The sequence below is a fragment of the Furipterus horrens genome, unplaced genomic scaffold (assembly GCF_987537825.1).
Source record: "Furipterus horrens unplaced genomic scaffold, mFurHor1.1.pri manual_scaffold_3, whole genome shotgun sequence".
Taxonomy (NCBI): Eukaryota; Metazoa; Chordata; class Mammalia; order Chiroptera; family Furipteridae; genus Furipterus; species Furipterus horrens.
Genome location: NW_028327173.1, coordinates 30823694 through 30843780, shown reverse-complemented (window position 1 = coordinate 30843780; position 20087 = coordinate 30823694). Strand labels below are relative to the sequence as shown.

At 38.4% G+C, this 20087-nt stretch overlaps 1 protein-coding gene, 1 non-coding gene and 1 pseudogene across 3 annotated transcripts in view; 1 reads left to right on the top strand and 2 right to left on the bottom strand.

The window, feature by feature from the left end:
• Positions 1-20087, top strand: part of TESK2 (testis associated actin remodelling kinase 2) — a 113265-nt gene that overhangs the window by 12948 nt on the left and 80230 nt on the right. For both annotated transcript variants that reach the window (XM_090269349.1, XM_090269348.1), the window contains exon 2: positions 7845-8155. In XM_090269349.1, the coding sequence (XP_090125475.1) occupies positions 7934-8155 (222 nt within the window). In that variant the 5' untranslated portion in view covers positions 7845-7933. The remainder of the gene's footprint in view (positions 1-7844; positions 8156-20087) is intronic.
• On the bottom strand, positions 827-954 carry LOC150014806 (U4 spliceosomal RNA; annotated as a pseudogene).
• LOC150014805 (small nucleolar RNA SNORA28) lies at positions 12806-12931 on the bottom strand. The gene has a single exon (XR_016510336.1). It is a non-coding gene; the product is annotated as a small nucleolar RNA SNORA28 (small nucleolar RNA).

Here is a 20087-nt window from a genome sequence, read left to right as displayed (position 1 = left end):
GCCATTGAGTATATTCATAGCTAATTAAATAGGGTTTACAGTTTTTATGTTAGATTGCCTTTGGTTTGGATGGAAATTGCAACTCATTATTTCACAACAGCAATATTGCTTTTATTTTTTAATTAGGTAGTCATTCTGAAATGTGTCTGTATTTGCTATGTTGGTCCATAGAAAGGATAGCAGCTGAGCAGACCTGTTATGTAGATTTGCCATGTGGTTGGGCTTGATACGCATAGCTAATATACTTGTCAGTATTCCTATTCTGGAAAATGGCCAGTTTTCTGGGCTGTATCTTTTTTTTTTTCAATGTTTATTTTATTTTTATTTTTTAAACTTATTTTAATTGTTTTTCTATCACACTTTTTCCCCCATTGCTTCCCCCCAGCCCACCCCTTCTCCCACAGTCATTCCCCACCCCGTTGTCCATGTCTATGGGTTATTTATACTAGTTCCTTTACTAAACCCTTCCCCTACTTACCCCCTTCTCTCCCTCCCCCCTCCCCCCTGATAACTGTTACTCTGTTCCTTGTTTACATGCCTCTGGTTCAGTTTTGTTCATTTGCTGGTGTTGTTCATTAGTCTTCTGTATCAGGTGATATCATACGGTGTTTTTCTTTCATTGCCTGGCTTATTTCACTAAGCATAATTCTCTCTAGTTCCATCCATACTATCGCTAATGGCAGGAGTTCTTTCTTTCTGCTGCATAGTATTCCATTGTGTAAATGTACCACAGTTTTTTAATCCACTCATCTACAGATGGGCACTTAGGCTGTTTCCAGCATTTGGCTATTGTAAATAGCACTGCTATGAACATAGGGGTGCATAGGTTCTTTTGAATTGGGGTTTCAGGATTCTTTGGGTATAATCCTAGCAGTGGAATTGCTGGTTTTCAATTAGCAATAATCGCACCTCGGATAAACCTCATTGGCTACAATACTGCTACTGCGCAAAGCTCTGAGCTATAGCTTACCCATAACAAATCCTTGTTTAATTTTGAATTAGTTAGGGACTTTTTAAAAAAAGATTTTATTTATTTATTTTCAGAGAGAGTGGAAGGTAGGGAGAAAGAGAGAGAAACATCAATGTGAGAGAGAAACATCAGTTGGCTGCCTCTTGAAGGCTCCCAACCTGGAACCTGGCCCACAACACCAGCCTGTGCCCTGATTGAGAATTGAACCAGCAACCTTTTGGTTCACACCACTGAGTCACACCAGCCAGGGTGGGACTTTTTATGATTATAGAAAGAAAAAATATGATTAGGCAATTATATTTGCCTTCTTTTTTTACTCTTTTTGTGCAGTATATTTTATTGATTATGCTGTTACAGTTGTCACAATTTTTCCCTCTTCCCCTCTTCCATCCAGAATACCCCTTCTCTCCAGTAAATCCCCCCTCCCTTTTAGTTCATGTCCATGCGTCATGCATGCAAGTTCTTTGGCTTCTCCATTTCCTATACTATTCTTAACATCCCCCTGTCTATTTTGTTCCTAGCTATTATGCTTCTTAATCCCTGCACCATATTCCCGTTTCTCCCCCTTCCCCCTCCCAGTTGATAACTCTCCAAATGATCTCCATACCTATGATTCTGTTCCTATTCTGGTTGTTTGCTTAGTTTGTTTTTGTTTTTATTTTTTAGATTAATTTGTTGATGGTTGTGAGTTTGTTGTCATTTTAATGTTCATAGTTTTGATCTTTTAAATAAGTCCCTTTAACATTTCATATAATAGGGTTTGGTGATGATGAACTCCTTTAGCTTTACCTTGTCTGGGAAGCACTTTATCGGCCCTTCCATTCTAAATGATAGCTTTGCTGGATAGAGTAATCTTGGTTGTAGGTCCTTGCTTTTCATCACTTTAAATACTTCTTGCCAGTGCCTTCTTGTCTGCAAACTTTCTTTTGAGAAATCAGCTGATAGTCTTATAGGCTCTCTTTGTAGGTAACGCTCTTCTCTTGCTGCTTTTAAGATTCTCTCTTTATCTTTAACCTTTGGCATTTTAATTATGATGTGTCTTCGTGTGGTCATCTTTGGGTCCAACTGGTTTGGGACTCTCTGTGCTTCCTGGACTTATATGTCTATTTCCTTCACCAAATTAGGGAAGTTTTCTTTCATTATTTTTTCACATAAGTTTTCAATTTCTTGCTCTTCCTCTTTTCCTTCTGGCACCCCTGTGATTCGAATGTTGCTACATTCAAAGTTGTCCCATAGGTTCCTAATTCTCTCCTTGTTTTTGTCAATTCTTGTTTCTTCTTTCTGTTCCAAGTAAATGTTTATTTCTTCCTTTTGTTCCAAATCGTTTATTTGAATCCTGATTTCTCTCCCATCACTTTTGGTTCCCTGTATGTTTTTCTTTATTTCATGTTGTATAATCTTCACTTCTTCCTTTATTTTGTGGCTATACTCAATAATTTCTCTGAGCATCCTGGTCACCAGTGTTTTGAATTCTACATCTGATAGGTTGACTAGCTCTGTTTCATTTAGTTCTCTTTCTGGGTTTTGTTCTGTTCTTTCAGTTGGGCAATTTCATTGCTTCCTCAGTTTGGCAGCCTCCTTGTGTCTGTTGCTGTGTATTGGGTAGAGCTGCTTTGACTCTGTGTCTTGGTAGCATGGCCCTAATGTAGTAGGTGTCCTGTAGGGTCCAGTGGCACAGCCTTCCCTATTACCCAAGCTGGGTACTCGAGGTGCATCCTCGGTGTTGTAGGCTGAGTACCCTCTCCTCTTGTAGTTGGGTCTTGATTGCTGTTGGGAGGTCAGTGGGAGGGATTTACCCAGTTTGGAGAGCTGTGACCACTGACCACCAACTTCTGCCCTCTGTGGAGGATCAGCTATGCAGGGCTAGGATGGTGGTGCTCTGACGTCTATAGCTTCCACTGGGTGTGCTGGCCCTGGGGTTTCCCGGATGGTGCAGGCCAAAGTCAGCCCTCACCTGTCTTTTGCCCAGGGCACCCTGCCTGAGCTATAAAGCAGTCTGAGATGGCTACTACTTGTGCTGGGCTTGAGATTCCCAGATGAACCCAAGCTGTGAATCTAAGCTGGCTGCTGGTAGTGCTGGGCCTGGGGCTCACTGAGGCCAGCTGTTACTTGTTTGATAGGATTTAGAAGTTGTGAAGCATGAGCCAAGACCGGCCATCTATGGAAAAGCAGCTTGGGTGGGCCCACAGGTTGGGCGGGGCGGAGTCTCTGGGGATCTCCAAGGTGTGTCAAACAGAGTTGGCCAGGTATGGCACCAGCTTGCTGGCTTTGTGGGGGTAGGGTTTAGAAAAGAGACAATGGCCTCTCCTTGCCTTGTTGCCTGACATTTGAGTTTCTCCCTGTATACAATTGGTGCCTTTCAAGCTGCTACCGTGATGGTGCTGGAGCGCAGAGGGATTGAGTCTGAGTAGGAGAGTCCGTATGTGGATTCCTTAAGAGGAACTGCTTGCAGCTCCAGCAGTTTCTTCCACCGACTCATTCCCTGCTGGTTTTGCAGTCAGAAATTGTGGGGACTTATTTTCCCGGTGCTGGAACCCTGGGCTGGGGGGCCTGGTGCAGGGCCAGCACCCATCCCTCCTGAGATATCCGTCCCGAATTTTTATCCACCACACGTGGGTGAGAGACCAGCCCATTCCACGTCTATGCCCCTCCTACTGTTACAGAGCGGAATCCCCAGACTTCCCACAGCCCATGGTTTTGGGGATGGGGGAAGGGGATAGTGCAACATTTGGGGTACTTTGCATATCTGTAGCTAGTAGCTAGTTTCTTAGTTATGCAAATGGTTATGGCCAGTTCCACGGTGCCAAGGAGATGAGTGGGGCTTTGACCATGGAATGGTGATGAAGAAGCTTACAAGGGCCTGTGTGGGTGAGACTCTGCAAGTGGCCAGGCCGGTCACCACACTGCCTGGGATGCAGGCTGTGGTAAGAGTTTAAAAATAAGGTGGCAGCCATTTGGCGTGCTGTGCCATGTGGTTTGAAAGACTGCAGAGGGATCACATCAGCCCACCATGAGGTATGTAGGAAGAGAGCCATGATGTAGCAGCTAGGCAGCTTTGTAGGAAGCTGGTCTGTGGTCAGAAGGAAGAAGCAGCTATGTAGTTTGCAGTCAGTATCTGGCCATGAAGCCTGGGCTAGTAAGAAAGCAGGCATGCTGCTGCTCTGATCGTGCCTGCTCCAGCTGACTCCGAGGCCGCCAAGGACTCCGCCTTGCAGACCTGGACTCTCTCTGGACTCTTGAACTCGGTACATGCAGAGAGGACACTCTCTTAGGACTTGTGCCTTTTCTGGACTTCACCATGATCCAGTGTAACACAGCACATGTTTTTCTGGACTGTTATACAGAGCTCTGCTGATGACATCATACCCCAGATCCTGAAGGAGAGAGCTTACAGATAAGGGATGGGGAACTATTGGGTTTGGTTTTGGCTTATAGCCTTTGGGGGATCAAGGGAAGCACTGGGTCTTGGGGAAAAACAGGGCTTCGAGCAGGAGTGCTCACAGCACCCCCTGTTTTTCTCAACCCTAATTGTTGGGTCTTAACACCAAGGTGCCACGTGAATGAGCCCACCTTTGCTCAGTAACACTACTTGTCTTGATGGATGTGGTTTCTTTAATTCCATAGTTGTCAGACTTCAACTCAATTTCTGACAGTTCTGGCTGATAGTTCTATATTTTAGTTGTTATTTTGATGTGGTTGTGCAAAAATGCAAGCCATGTCTGCCTATGCTGCCATCTTGACTGGATCCTTTTTCTACTTTTTATAACCAGTATTTAAAAGTCCATTGAATTATCAGAAATCCTTTTTTACTCACTTTGTGGAATTTCATTACCAACTTTGTGCCCACACGATTCCATATTTGGATGGGTATTAAAGATGTTTGGTTGCAGGCTAATACTTTGCCATATCCTGCTACATATTGGTCCATTTAGAATTTTATTTGTATCTATACTATAGTGAAGTTTCATCTACTTTGTTCCTGTGAAGTGAAAAAGAAACAACAAATATTAGAATGGAAAAGAAGGAATGATTGGGAGTTGGCATATCTGCCCGGTCTGCTTGGCATTCATTCTTTAGACAGTCTATTTAAACCAATACTAATTTTTATGTCTATGGAATGTTATTGAATGAATGGAGGCTTTTTGCTCCAGAGGCTGGTGAAGCTGTCATCTGTATACTCTTTAGTCTCCGCTGTTAGGTAGGGTGGGGAATAATAGTAGCATTCTAATTAGCTAATATAGAAATCTTTTTTTTTTTTTTTTTCCACAGAAATTTAGCTGTGTTTTTGGAGGAGACATCCATAGTGGGAAGTGTTTGGCTTTATAACTACTGGCTTTAAATCCTGAGTCTGTCATTGTTTGAATTTGGGCAAGTCTTCTAATCTCTCAGTGTCTTAATTTCTTCCTCTTAAAATTGGAGATGATTGCCCTGGATGGGTACTTCAGTTGGTAGAGCATCGTCCCAATGTGCTAAGGTTGTGGGTTTGACCCCATAGTTAGGGCACAGCTAAATTTCTGTGAAAAAAGTGATTTATGTATTATTACTTAATTAGGATTTAAAGAAGCCACATTCATTTAGACAGATAGGAGGGGCGACGTTGCACCCCTATGTCATAGCAGCGCTGTTTACAATAGCCAAGTACTAGAAACAGCCTAAATGCCCATCAGTAGATGAGTGGGTCAAAGAACTGTGGTACATTTACATAACGGAATACTATGCAGCAGAAAGAAAGAAGGAACGCCTACTTTTTGCAACAGCGTGGATGAAACTGGAGAGTATTGTGCCTAGTGAAATAAGCCAGGTGGCAAAAGACAAATACCATATAATCTCACCTAATACAGGAACCTAATAAACAAAATAAATAAATGAGCAACATAGAACCAGAGACATGGAAACTAGGGGGGAAAGAAGGGGAAGAGTCTAGTCAAGGAACTACTATAAATGACCCATGGACATGGACAACAGGGTGGGGATTGACTGTGGGAAAGGAGGGAGGTGGGTGGGACAGGGGAGAGCAATGGTGTGGGGGGAATGGGACAACTGTAATAGAACAACAATTTTTAGAAAAGCATAATTGGTAGGAACAAAATATACAGGAGAATGTTAAGGATAGTATAGGAAAGGGAGAAGCCAAGAACTTACATGCACAACCATGGACATGAACTAAGAGGGGGTTATTGCTGGAGGGAAGGGGTATATTGGGTGGAGGGGGGAAAGGGGGAAAAATTGGGACAACTGTAACAGCATAATCAATAAAATAATAAAATATATTTAAAAAATAAAATGAATTGACTGCAACTTTATGGTCTCTACTGGCAGTAAAACAAAGAAATTTATTTACTGACTTACAGAGAAAGAGAGAGAATGATTTGTTGTTCCACTTATTTATGCATTCATTGGTTGATTTTTCTTGTTTGTTCCCTGATTGGGGATCGAACCGATAACATTGGCATATTGGGATGATGCTGTAGCAAACTGAACTACCAGGTTAGGGCTTATAATACTAAATTTTTGATTCAGTGATCTGTTGCCACTTTTTGGCAGAGGTTTAATAGTGGTACTTAATAGTTTCATTCTTTGGGAACTCAGATCATTCTTCTGTGAAATTCTTGTGAAACTAGCTTAAGCAAATATAATTTCTTTTTGAAGATACAGCGATATCTTCATTTTAAAAATTATTTTAAGCCAGGATGCAATTGGGCTTTAAGTCACGATGCATTGGGTCTCAGGAATCAGGGACTAGTGCACATTAGGAAAATTAAGTTCTCTTTGTCTGTTCTTTTTATTTTTATTTTTTTCCTTTGCATCTTGGCTTTTTCTGCCATGTTGGCTGCATGGTAGATAATGGCCATGACTAACATTCTTGAGTTGACTGAGGTTGGAATATTTTAATTGCAATTCCAATTGCTAGGGAAGGAACTGTGGTTGATTCATACTGTGTAGAGTGGCACCAACTTCTGGCTGTTGCTTGGGAGTCAGGGTCATATAGTAAAGGATGGCCCGGGAGCCTTATCTTTATTCTGTCTGGTGGGAGGTGGTGAAGGTAGTCTGGGTTATGTATTTGCCACATTTGTGAAAGCATTTCACTAACTGAAGAGTCACATTGTTGTATTTTGCATAAAACCCTTAAAATCGATTCTCATGGAAAAAAATAGAAGCAGGGAGAAATAAGCTAAAAGAAAAAGTAGGCTTGTGTTTTTATTCTTACTTATGTACAAGATAGGGTGGAGCCTTCTACAGTCACTTCTGCTGGACTGCTGTTTAATCAACACAATTTTTAAGTTGATTTTGGATATAATTTTCTTTTCAAATTATATAACTATAATATAAAATCTTTGTCATCTTTGTTTTATATATTTGGGGTTACTTTTTAAAATGAAGAGAAAACTATATGAGGTTATACAGGGTATTATTTGTGGGAGCACAGGCTTTTGAATCATTCTTGCATTTTAATGTTATCTCTGTCTTTTGGTGACTGTATGTTTACTTGGCTGCTCTGTGAAATTAATGTAATAATCCTTATAGCAAGGATTATTTGAGAATCAAGCAACATGACATTTTTGGCTTGTATACTATGTTTCCCAGGTAGTAGAGGTGCTCATTGAATGAGAGATATTATCGTTGTTACTTTATTTTTTAGGATGTAATTGGGGATCTTCATTGTATTCTACTGATGTTAAAGACTGACTACATCTTGAGCTTTAAATATATCAGTGTTTTTTGAAGGTAAAGGCATAAAGTGTTTTTTAGATCTGAAAATTAGGAACTAGAATGTAAAAGAGGAAATATTTTTACATTGATAGTTCATTGGTTTGTATGTATGTATGTATTTATTAATGGTTTTAATGAAGTATCTTTTTGATATCTTATTTAGTGTCAAACCAGAAGAGAAGTAAAACTCAACAAAAATTTATCATGTGTGGAGTTCCTTCTTAAAAGAAGAGAAAAGTGATTATTGCGACTATGGATCGGAGCAAACGGAACTCAATTGCAGGATTTCCTCCACGTGTGGAGCGTCTTGAAGATTTTGAAGGAGGTGGTGGAAATGATGGTAACATGACTCAGGTGGGAAGAGTTTGCTCATCTTCATATCGAGCTCTTATAAGTGCTTTTTCCAGACTGACACGTTTAGATGACTTCATCTGCGAAAAAATAGGCTCTGGCTTCTTCTCTGAAGTGTTCAAGGTGAGTGATGCCTCAGCTTTTGTCATATTGTCTTGTTGGTCAGCTTCATTGCAGAATTGATAGTGGTGTTTAATTAGGACATAGGCTTTGCCTAGTTGGTGCTGTGGATATTGAGCAGTGTTCTAAACCTTCCCCTCAAGCTATTTACTAACTTGTGATATATATTGTTATTTTAAGTATAAAATACACACTGATCAAAAATCCAAATAATACAGGAATCTCCTCCACTTCTCCCTCCCCCCACTCATATATATACATACATATATGTCCAAAAATAAGCACTATTAACAATTATGTGTATCACCCTTTTCTGTGCTTATGCACATATTATAAACACGTGTACATATATAAAATGTACATGTACATATAAGAAGATATATGTGCACATATACACACATGCATACATACCCTCATGTATAGTTTTTGTTTGCTTACTCTTAATAAAATTGAGCCTTTAATTCTCCCAAGCAGTCCTATTTCCCTAGTTCATTTACTCTCCCAGAAGATTATTTCATACCTTTTTTCCCTCTGACCAAACTCCCAGAACTTCTCTAGTCCTCACTCAGTGAAGAACTTGCTTCCTAATTCACTGAGAAAACTGAAGCAAGCTGAAGAGAACTTCCATAGCCTCCCATCACCACATATGGCTACTAACCCACATCTCTACCCACTTACTTGGCCTTTATACCTGTCACTATGTATGAACTATCCATGTTCCAATCTAAGCCATATTTCTCTATGTATGGTATATCCTATTTTCATTTGACTACTCAAAGACATTACCTAAGAAAGTCTCCCCTTTCTTACATCATATTTCACTCTATTAAATTTATTTCCACCAGCATGTAAACATTCTCTTACTTTTTTCACCTTAAAAAGATCTTTAAAGGGGAGAAAATCATCCCTTGTTGCTACATTCCCTGTGTCTTGTTCCCTTTTGGACCAAAACACCTCCATGGAGTTATCTCCATCTACCATTTCATATTCTTTTTCTTCTGTTCTCTCTCTCTCTCTTTTTAATATGGTGAAATATACATGACGTAAATTTACCATTTCAACCATGTGTACAGTTCAGTGGCATTAACTGCATTTACAATGTTGTGTGTTATCTGTTTCCAGAAATATTTTATCATCCCAAACAAATTTTGTACCCATTAAGCAATAACTCCCTATTTCCCCCTACTCACAGCCCTTATTAACTCTATTTTACTTTCTGTCTCTGTGAAGTTGCCTATTCTAGGTACTTTGTATTAGTGGAATCATACAGTATTTATCATTTTGTGTCTGGCTTATTTCACTTAGCAGAATGTCCTCAAGTTTCATCCATGTAGTAGCATATACCAGAATTTCCTTCCTTTTTAAAGCAGAATAACATTCCATTGTATGTGTATGCTGCATATCAATCTGGATATTTGGGTTGTTTTTACCTTTTGGTTGTGAATAATGCTACTATGAACTTTGGTGCACAAGTATCTGTTTGAGTCCCTGCTTCTATTTTTGGGGGGTATTTAGCTATAAGTGGAATTATTGGTTCATATAGTAATTCTGTGTATAACTTAAAAAAATAATGGTAAAATACACATAACATAAAATGTACTTCCTTAATCATTTTTAAGTGTACAGTTAAATAGTGTTAAGTATATTCACATTGTTGTGTAAGCAGTCTCAGAACTTTTCATCTTGCAAAACTGAAACTATACCCATCAAACAACTCCCCCCCTTTCTTCCCCCATATCCTGGCAACAATCATTTTACTGCCTGTTTCTATTAGTTTGACTGCTCTAGATACCTTAAATAAATGAAATCATGTAGTATTTTGTGTATGTGTGTGACTGCTTTATTTCACTTAGTCTAACTTAAAAAAACAAGATTTTATTCATTTTTTTAGAGAGAGGGGAAAGGAGGGAGAAAATACTGGAGAGAAAGAGCAATCTGTGAGAGATACATCAACTAGTTGCCTCTTGCATGCCACCAACCAGGGAACTGGCCCACAACCCAGGCATTTGCCCTGGCTGGGAATTGAACCGGCGACCTTTCAGTTTGCAGGACGATGCCCAACCCACTGAGCTACACCAGTCATGCGGTCTGCATTTAACTTTTTAAGGGACCGCCACAGTTTTCCACAGTGGCTGCACCATTTTACAATACATTCCCACCAGCAATGCAGAAGGATTCCAATGTCTCCACATTCTCACCAACACTTGTTATTTATTTTTTTAAAAAATAACTTATTTATTTGTTTACTTATTTATTTATTTTTAGAGAGAGGGGAAAGGAGAAAGAGAGGGAGAGAAACATCACTGTGTGGTTGCCTCTCACTCGCCCCAACTGGGGACCTGACACGCAACCTAGTCATGTGCCCTGACGGGGAATTGAACCAGCGACACTTGGCTCACAGGCCGACGCTCAATTCACTGAGCCACAGCAGCCAGGGCTTATTTTTCTTTTTTAATAGTAGCAATCCTGGTGAGTGTGAAGTGATATCTCATTGTGGCTTTGATTTATATTTCTCTAATGATTAGTGTTGTTGAGAAAATTTTCATGTGCTTATTGGCCTTTTGGGTATCTTCTTTGGAGAAATGTCTACTCAAGTCCTTTGCCCATTTTTGAATTAGGTCTTATCTGTATATAAGGGATATATATCCTTTATCAGATATATGATTTGAGAATAGTTTCTCCTATAGGTTGTCCTTTCACTTTTTAAAATATAATTTTATTTATTGATTGATTTTTTAGAGAGAGAGAGACATTGATTTGTTGTTCTACTTGTTTATGCATCCATTGGTTGATTCTTGTATGTGCCTTGACCAGGGGGCCGAACCCATGACCTTGGTGTATCATGACAATGCCCTACCCAACTGAGCTACCTAACCAGAGCCTTCTCACTCTCTTGATAGTGTCCTTTTATGCACACAAGTTTTTAACTTTGGTTTAGTTCAATATATTTATATTTCGTCTTTTGTTACCTGTGCTTCTGGTGTTATATCCAAGAAATCATTCCAAATTCAGTATCATGAAGATTTTCCTTAATGTTTTATTCTAAGAGTCTTACAGTTTTAGCTCTTAAATTTAGGTCTTTGTAATTTATGTAAGTTAATTTTTGTATATGGTTTAAGGTAAGGGTCTAACTTCTTTCTTTTCCATGTGAATATACAGTTTTCCCAACACCAGTTGTTAAAAAGACTGTTTTTTCCCCACTGAATGGTCTTGGCACCCTGTCAAAAATCTATTGACCATGTGTGCCAGGGTTATTAACTCATTTTAATTTGTATGCTCCAATTTTCAGTGAAGTTCTTTTTTGTTTATTCGTCATTTATATAATTTGCTTTTTTAAAAATTGTTTATTTATTTTCAGAGAGAGGGGAAGGGAGGGAGAAAGAGAGGGAGAGAAACATCAATGTGCGGTCAGTTGCCTCTTGCATGTCCTCAACTGAGGATTTGGCCCACAACCCAGGTACATGTGCCCTGATCGGGAATTGAACCAGTGAGCTTTCAGTTCGCAGGCTGGTGCTCAATCCACTGAGCCACACCAGCCAGGACTAATTTGCTTATATTTTTACCTGTATTTTTATTATTGTTATTATTATTATTATTTTTAGAAATCCTATCATGGTTCTTCATTACATGTGTTACAGGTATTTACTCTCTGCTTGTCTTTGTGTGTTTTAAAAATTTTTTTTATGTTGTTAGATCTATCAGTCTTTTCATTTATAATATCTGGATTTTTTATTTTTGTCTAAGAGAGTCTTCCCCATGCAAGGTTTTGAAAATATTATGCTATGCTTTTCCTAATGCTTTTAAGACATTTTATTGAATTTAAGTTACCATTGATACAATTCTTATATCTATAAGATAAAATTCTTATTACTTAGATATATTATTTTTATTTAAAAGGTGTCTTATAGGCTTGATTAGGTAGGCATAGCTTTTTATGTTATACTTTTGAAAAAAGGAAGGTGTATTGGAAATAATTGATTAAAGCATTTTAAAGTCATTTTTATATTGAGAGTATAACTGTCTAAAATCTTTTTTCCAATTCAGAGGGTTTAATGTCAGTGTGTTTCATAGAGCATTGTGCTTTGATCATCAAGAGTGTGGTGATAGCCCTGACTGGTGTGGTTCAGTGGATTGAGTGCCAGCCTGCGAACCAAAGGGTCACCAGTTTAATTCCCAGTCAGGGAACATGCCTGGGTTGCGGGCCAGGTTTCCTACTTGGAGGAGCACAAGAGTCAACCACACATTGATGTTTCTCTCCTTCTCTTTCTCCCTCCATTCTTTTCTCTCTAAAAATAAATAAATAAAATCTTTTTTTTAAAAAAGAAAAGAAACAAAAGAGTGTGGTGATACATTATATCTTAAAATGTGGCTGCCCTGTTGTATCTAGGTTTTTATGTAAGCACTGTTTTACAAGTTTAATGCACATGGTACAGGTGCCTAAAGTAATTTAAAAACATTTCAATATCAAGATATTGAAAGTCTCAGACATGATGAAATATTGTAGACAGTTTTTATGTTTAACTCTTCTTGAGATTATTTCAGTGTTTGAAATGAAATATAGGCATTTAATTTTATTATTAAAGCATGGTTAGCTAATTGTCTAAATACAATTTATTTATTTATTTATTTATTTATTATTATTATTTTTTTAACGCTGTCTAAGTCCATATAACAGCCAGTCTCACAGAGCAGAGAGCACCAGAATAGGTTAGACTCGGTTGCTGTAGCAAGCGCAAATTGTGGCAGGCACATTCGATCACCTGCCACAGAGTGTTGCTTGCAGTAAATACAATTTTTAATGTCTTTTTTCCCCTAAGTGGGTTGAAAAGTCATTTTTATTATGTAATTCCTGTTTAATCTGACACTTGAATAGACAGAACAATGGAATAAAACAGAAAGCCCAGAAATAGGCTGAAATACATATTATATTTTAGTATGTGGTGAAGGTATTATCTCAAATTAGATGAACTAGCCAAATAATGTTGGCATAACTAGGTAGCCATATCATATTTTTATACCTACAGCAGGATAAATTCCAAGTGGTTGAAAATGTTAACTATGAAAATTAAAATAATACAAGTTCTAGAGCAGAACATGGAAGAAATAATTAAAAAATTAATACATAAAGTTCTCACTGTTATATGTGTTAATTTATGAAAATAAAGATAAGGAGAGAGAGAGAGGAACAGAGAAACAGAGAGAGAGAAACATTGATGTGAGAGAGAAACATCGATGGGTTGCCTCCCATATGTGACCTTACCGGGGATCGAACTCACAACCTTTCAGTGTATGGGACCATGCCCGAACCAAGTCACACTTGCCAGGGCTGTTTGTTTTTCTTAAATGTGCTTCTCTTTTGTTTTCAAATATCCTTTACTTGCTTTTCTTCGAACATCTATTTTTATGTAATTTTAATTGAATTTATTTAAAAAATCACATGGTACAAACTCAAAGGTATAAAAGGTTATTCAGTGAAAAATCATTTATCTTCTTCTGATGCAGTTTTCCTCCCTGGAGGCAACCAATATTTAACAGTTTCTTATGTATCCTCCTAGAGATATTTTGTGCATAGATAAGCAACTATATGTATGTCTTATCTGTACATGTATGTGTTTGCGCTGGTGTATGTGTGTATATATATCAATTATCTATTATTTATTACTTCAAGATAGAAGGCCACTAGAGTGTAAATTCAATGAAGGCAGGGATTTTAATCTCTTTTTATCAATTTGTGCACTGCTATATCCTCACTGCCTAGAATTCTACATGGTGCATAGTACACATTTTTCTACAGGGTTATTTTTCTTGTATCTTAATGATTTGTAGGACTCTTATATCTATGCTATGAATTATAGATATTTTCCAAACTTTAAGTGTTTTTTAAACTAACAACAATTTTTGTGATGTAGAAATAGTTCATTTTGTTGTTTATTGTTTTAATCTTTCCATTTCTGATTTCTGTTTCTTTTATTATTTAGAAAGGCTCTCTGTACTCCTATATTATCATTTTAAATTACTTTTGTGATTTTACTACTTATATTTAAATATTTAATCCATCTGGAATTCAGTTTTTAGATGGCTACTCATTTCTACTAGCAACATTTATTATATAGTTAATATTTTTCTCACTGATTGGAAATATCACCTTTATTCTATACAGAATTTTGCTAAGTATTTCAGTTTGTTTCTAGACTTCATTGCATTGACCTGCCTATTCATATACTAGTACACACTATTATAGAAATTTAATTATTATGGCTTTATTTTAATATCTGCTTAGTCTAGTTTCCCATCATTATTCTTCCTTTTAAGAATTTTCTTGGTGTTTCTTCCTTATTTTTTATTTAAGATGATTTATTTATTTATTTTTAGAGAGAGGGGAAGGGCGGGAGAAGGAGAAGGAGAGCAACATCAATGTGTGGTTGCCTCTTGCACACCCCCAGCTGGGGACCTGGTCTGCAACCCAAGCATGTGCCCTGACTGGGAATGAAACCAGCAACCCTTTGATTTACAGGCTGGCATTCAATCCACTGAGCCACACCAGCCAGGGCGATATGATGGTAATTTTATATGTCAACCTGACTGGACAATGGAGTACCTAGATATTTGGTCAAACAATATTTTGGATGTGTGTATGACAGACACACACACACACACACACACACACAGAGAGAGAGAGAGAGAGAGAGAGGGAGTTCTGATGAGATTAACATTTAAATCATTTAAATCTTCCTAATGTGGGTTGCCCTGGTGCAATCATTTGAAAGCCTGAATAGAGCAAAAAGGCTGACCTTCCTATGACTAAAAGGGGACTTCTCCTGTCTAATTGCTTGAGATGGGACATTGGTCTTCTGCCTTTTGGATGGAACTGAAATACTGGCTCTTTGTGGGCCATGAGTCTGACAACTTTTGGACTGGAACTTACACCATTGGCTCTCCTGGTTCTCAGGCCTTTGGACTCAGACTGGAACTACACCTTTGGCTTCCTGGGTCTCCAGCTTGCTGCAGATCTTGGGACTTCTCAGCAACCATAATCGTGTGAGCCAATTTCTTATAATAAATCTCTTTCTATCTGTATATATCTTTTTGGTTATATTTCTCTGGAGAACTCTAATACATATGGTGATAAAATTTATTTTTCTCTTCTGATCTCTTAGTAAAGTGAATTATAATTTTAGTAAAGTGAATTATATTAATAGGTACTCTAATAGTGAGCCATCCTCACATTCCTGGTATATTAATCTTTAATGTGCTAACTTCTTTTTGCTGGGGTGTTTTTGCCTTGATATTTGTGAGAATAGTATGTGGTTTTATCTTTCGTGCTTTTGTTGTTAGGTTTTGGTAGCAATGTTATGCTTTCTTCATAAAAATAATTTTGAAGGTGTTTTCTTCCCTATGTTTTGGAACAGTTGAAATAATATTAGAATAATTTGTTCTTTAAATATTTAATGGAATTCTCTTGTGAAATGCTTGACCAATTACTTTGAAAACTTTTCCTATTCTAGGGTAATTGGCTTATTTAGGCTTTTTTGTTTCTTCTGAGTCAGTTTTGGTAAATTATTTTTACAAGAAGATTGTTTCTTATAGGTTTTCTAATATACTTACATAGAAATAAGTAAGTTTTTACCATTAAAACTTATTTTGTTATTCTGTGTAAGTCCCTTTCAGATTAGTTGCAAATTTTGCAGTGTGGATCCTGCTGCTGTTTGGTCTGCTGGTTCTTTTTTACAATTTTTCATTTCTTCCGTGATTTATCATTTTTTATTGAAAGCCTAGTTGCCCTGACAGGTGTGGTTCAGTTGTTTGGATGTCGACTTGCAAAATGAAGGATGGGCCAGTTTGATTCCAGTCAAGGGTACATGCCTGGGTTGTAGGTTCCACCCCAGTTGGAGCACTTGCAAGAGGCAACAATCAATGTTTTCTCTCTCACGTAAAAGTGTCTCTTCCTCTTTCTCCCTCCTTTCCCCTCTCTCTAAAAATAAACAGATAAAATCTGGGAAAAAAAAAGAAAGAAAGGAAGGAAGGGAGGGAGGGAAGGAAGGAAGGAAGGAAGGAAGGAAGGAAGGAAGGAAGGAAGGAAGGAAGGAGGGAGGGAGGGAGGGAAGGAAGGAAGGAAGGAAGGAAGGAAGGAAGGAAGGAAGGAAGGAAGGAAGGAAGGAAGGAAAGAAAGAAAACAAACCTGTCATCAGGGGGAAATGTTTTTCCTTGGAGCTCTTGTGTTCTAGTTTGTGGTTATGCCCCAAAACAGTGGTCTCACATTTGCTGCTGCTGGGATCATACAGGTTCTGTATCTGAACCTAACGGCTTTTATTTTTATTTCTTGGCTTAGGCTCTCTGTACAATGTTTGTAGTATAAATCTCAATCCTGAACCTGATTCTCGTAGTTGGCTCTCGTTCCTCATTTAAAGCAATAGTGTCTAGCATTATCCCACTGTGTGAATAGCCATTACAAAATAGGAGAAAGCTAGTTCATTGTATTTTCTGAAGTAATTACCATATTTTTTGCACTATAAGACTCACCTGACCATAAGACATACCTAGCTTTAGAGGAGGAAAACAAGAAAAAAACATTCTGAACCAAATGGTGTACTAAAATATTTAATAAAATATAACAGAATATTTCAACCATGTAAAGTGAACAGCAGTCAACAATGGTATTAAGAACCATTATCACTGTCATTAACAAATTAGGAAAGACTTTAAAGTTCAAGTACTCGTCTAGTTTTCTGGGAACCCTAAGAACTTACCATTGCTAGTGTCAGAATTTATGGGGGCCTTTAATAACAGGCACTGAGGGAGTTAAGAGGTATCACTAGTTGTAACAGTCACTGAGAGTATCACTACCCTACTTACAAGTTCTGGCAGACTACCCCAGTGCCTGTTACAGATAGTGATACCCCTTAATCCCGTCAGTGCCTGTGTTACTACTAGAATAGTGACCCCACCATAACTCCTTTATATACCACAAACTTCAGCATTTATGGCTGCTCACCCAGTTACTGCTGGCCTCCTCACACAGAAATCTGGTGTGCACTGGAAACAGTATGGAGGTAGACAAGACAGCGGTAGCATCTAACGGAGCCAGCAGCCAGCCGAGAACATATTACTTAAGCTCCACCCATCTGCCTCTCGGGATTGGCAGAGTTTAAGCCACAGTGATTGGTGATTGGAGGCAGTTCTACTGACACAGACCCCACCCAGTGTCAAAGACAACTGGCAACTGGCATGTGCCTCATAACTGTTACTAGCCTCAGCTGATTCGACAGGTCAGCGGTTGAAGCTGGGAGTGTAAGGTGGCTCTCTGCACTCTCCCAGGTCCCAGGTGATGGGCAGAGGTGGATGGCAACTGACCAGATGCCCTGAGATTCAGCAGTAAAGTGGGACATTTAAGCGTCCCCAGGGGTTTCGCGTGGGTCCACCGCTTCCTCTTCTAACAGCTGTTGCCACCGCTGACAGGTCAGGTAATACACATCATGGCCTGTGACGCAATATTTGCTCCATAAGACACACAGATATTTCTCCCCACTTTTGGGGGGAAAAAAAGTGTGTCTTATGGAGCGAAAAATATGGTAGTTAATATTATGGTGAGAACATTATCACTGGGAAAGAGAGTGATAGGTCTATTTATTTTTTCTCTCATACAGTAATCTGATACAAGGATCAGTAAACTATAACCCTTATACCAAATCCAGCTGGCCACTTGTTTTTGTAAATAAAGTTTTATTGGTATACATCTATACCCATTTGTTAATGTATGTTCTGTGGTTGATTTTGTGCTATAATGACAGGTTTAGTAGTTATAATAGTGACCATATTGACCCCCAGAGCCTAAGATATTTAAATATTTTATTTTTATTTTTTATTTTTAGAGAGAGAGAAAGCGAGGGACAAAGAGAGGGAGAAAAACATCGATGTGCAAGAGAGACATTGATTGGTGGCCTCTTGCATGCCCCCAACTTTGGACCTGGCCTGCAACCCAGGCAGTTGCCCTGACTGGGAATCAAACCAACAACCTTTCAGTTCTTAGGCTGGTGTTCAATCCATTGAGCCACACCAGCCAGGGCAAGATATTTAATATCTAACCCCTCTATAGAAGAAGTTAGCCAACCTCTGATCTAATAACTATAGTGCACAACTAGGTTAGTTTTTATCTTTGCTTACAATGTACAGATGATTACAGAGCTTTAAAATTCAGGTTAAATAAAAAGTGTAACTCATGGCAATAAGAGGAAATATTTGACTTCTGATGTGGGAGACATGAATTATGCAGGTAATTTAAGGACTTTTAGATAGCAAAAGAAAGACTGGTTGATGGATGACTTCACACTGAGAAATGTAGATTTATGCTGCTTCTTATTTGTATTCCTTTAAAAGATTCAGTGTAGAATTTAGGACCTTCTGGTTATTAATTTTTAAAAAATATTTTATTTATTTATTTATTTATTTATTTAGAGAAACAGGAAGGGAGGAAGAAATGAAGTGGGGGAGAAAGAAAGGAAGAGAAACATCGATGTGTGAGAGAAACGTTGATTGTTCGGTTGCCTCTTGCTTGTGCCTGGACCAAGAACCAAACTGGTGACCTGTTGGTTCACAGGCTGGCGCTCAATCCCCTGAGCCACACCAGCCAGGACTGGTCATTAATTTTTTTTTAAGTATATTTTATTGATTATGTTGTTACAGTAGTTTCAATTTTGTCATTAATTTTTAAGATTAAACCTTAGTTATGTTATCTGTTCAATTTACACTATTCTTCATTTAGTACTGAAGCCTGGCTTTAGATAAGTAACAAAGACTATTAGGCTATACTGTATGAAGGATGAAAAATCATGACTAGTAAAGTCTTCATGATCTTTTTTTTTTTTTTTTTAAATTCTCACCAGAGGATATGCTTTACTGATTTTTTTAAGGGAGAGATAAAGGGAGGGAGAGAAAGAAAAACATTGATGCAAGAGAGAAACATTGATGGGTTGCCTCCTGTACATGCCCCTACGATACAACCTAGGTATATGCCCTGACTGGGAATCGAACCCACAACCTTTTGGTGTACGGGTTGATGCTACAACCAATTGAACCACCTGGTGGGGGCTCATGATCTCTATTGTACACTGTGTGGGCCAGTAGTCCCATGAATTACAATTAGAATAATTTGTCATTTTCTTTACCAAAAATTATTTTTTAAAAATTATCTCATCTTAAGTGATCTTATTTAGTTGTATAGCTGTAAAAATGTCTGTTTGAGCCCTGGCCAGTGTGGCTCACTTGGTTGGAGCATCGTCCCATAAACTCAAAAGTCATGAGTTTGATTTCAATCAGGGTATATACCAGTGTTCTGGGATCGGTCCTCATATGAGGCAGTGCCAGGGGCAGCAGATGGCTGTTTCCCTCTTGCATCAATGTTTCTCTCCCTCTCTCTAAAATCAATAAGTATGTCTTAGGGTGAGGAGAGATATAGTCTGTCCAGAAAGTATCCAGTCTTGTAATATGAAAAATGAAGACATTTATTGAAGAAGATACAAGAAACATATTACATAGGACAATGATGCCTCAGTCCCCTTCAAAGTAGGCACCTTGTGACCTCACACAGTTCTCCCTATTGCCATCAGCTTCTCCATCATATTTTCCTGAATCTCATTGATGGTTTTGCAAAAAAACTGCACAAGATGTGATGCATGAGTTGGCACATTGTCGTGATGAAGCTGCCAATCACCAGTTGCCGATAGCTGCAGTTTTCTGAATCATCGAAATAGTTCCCATGAAGAAGGTTCAAGCTTAATGCAAAATTGGATGCAGATTCATTGCTGTATTTGCTCAGTCATTTTGAATGCGATGGTCACACAGTACACATACTCATTCAATGGTGTCTACCACCCCCACTGACTAGTACAGTGAAGTCATCATTGTTCACACATACACATTCCATTCCAGTGCACTCTCC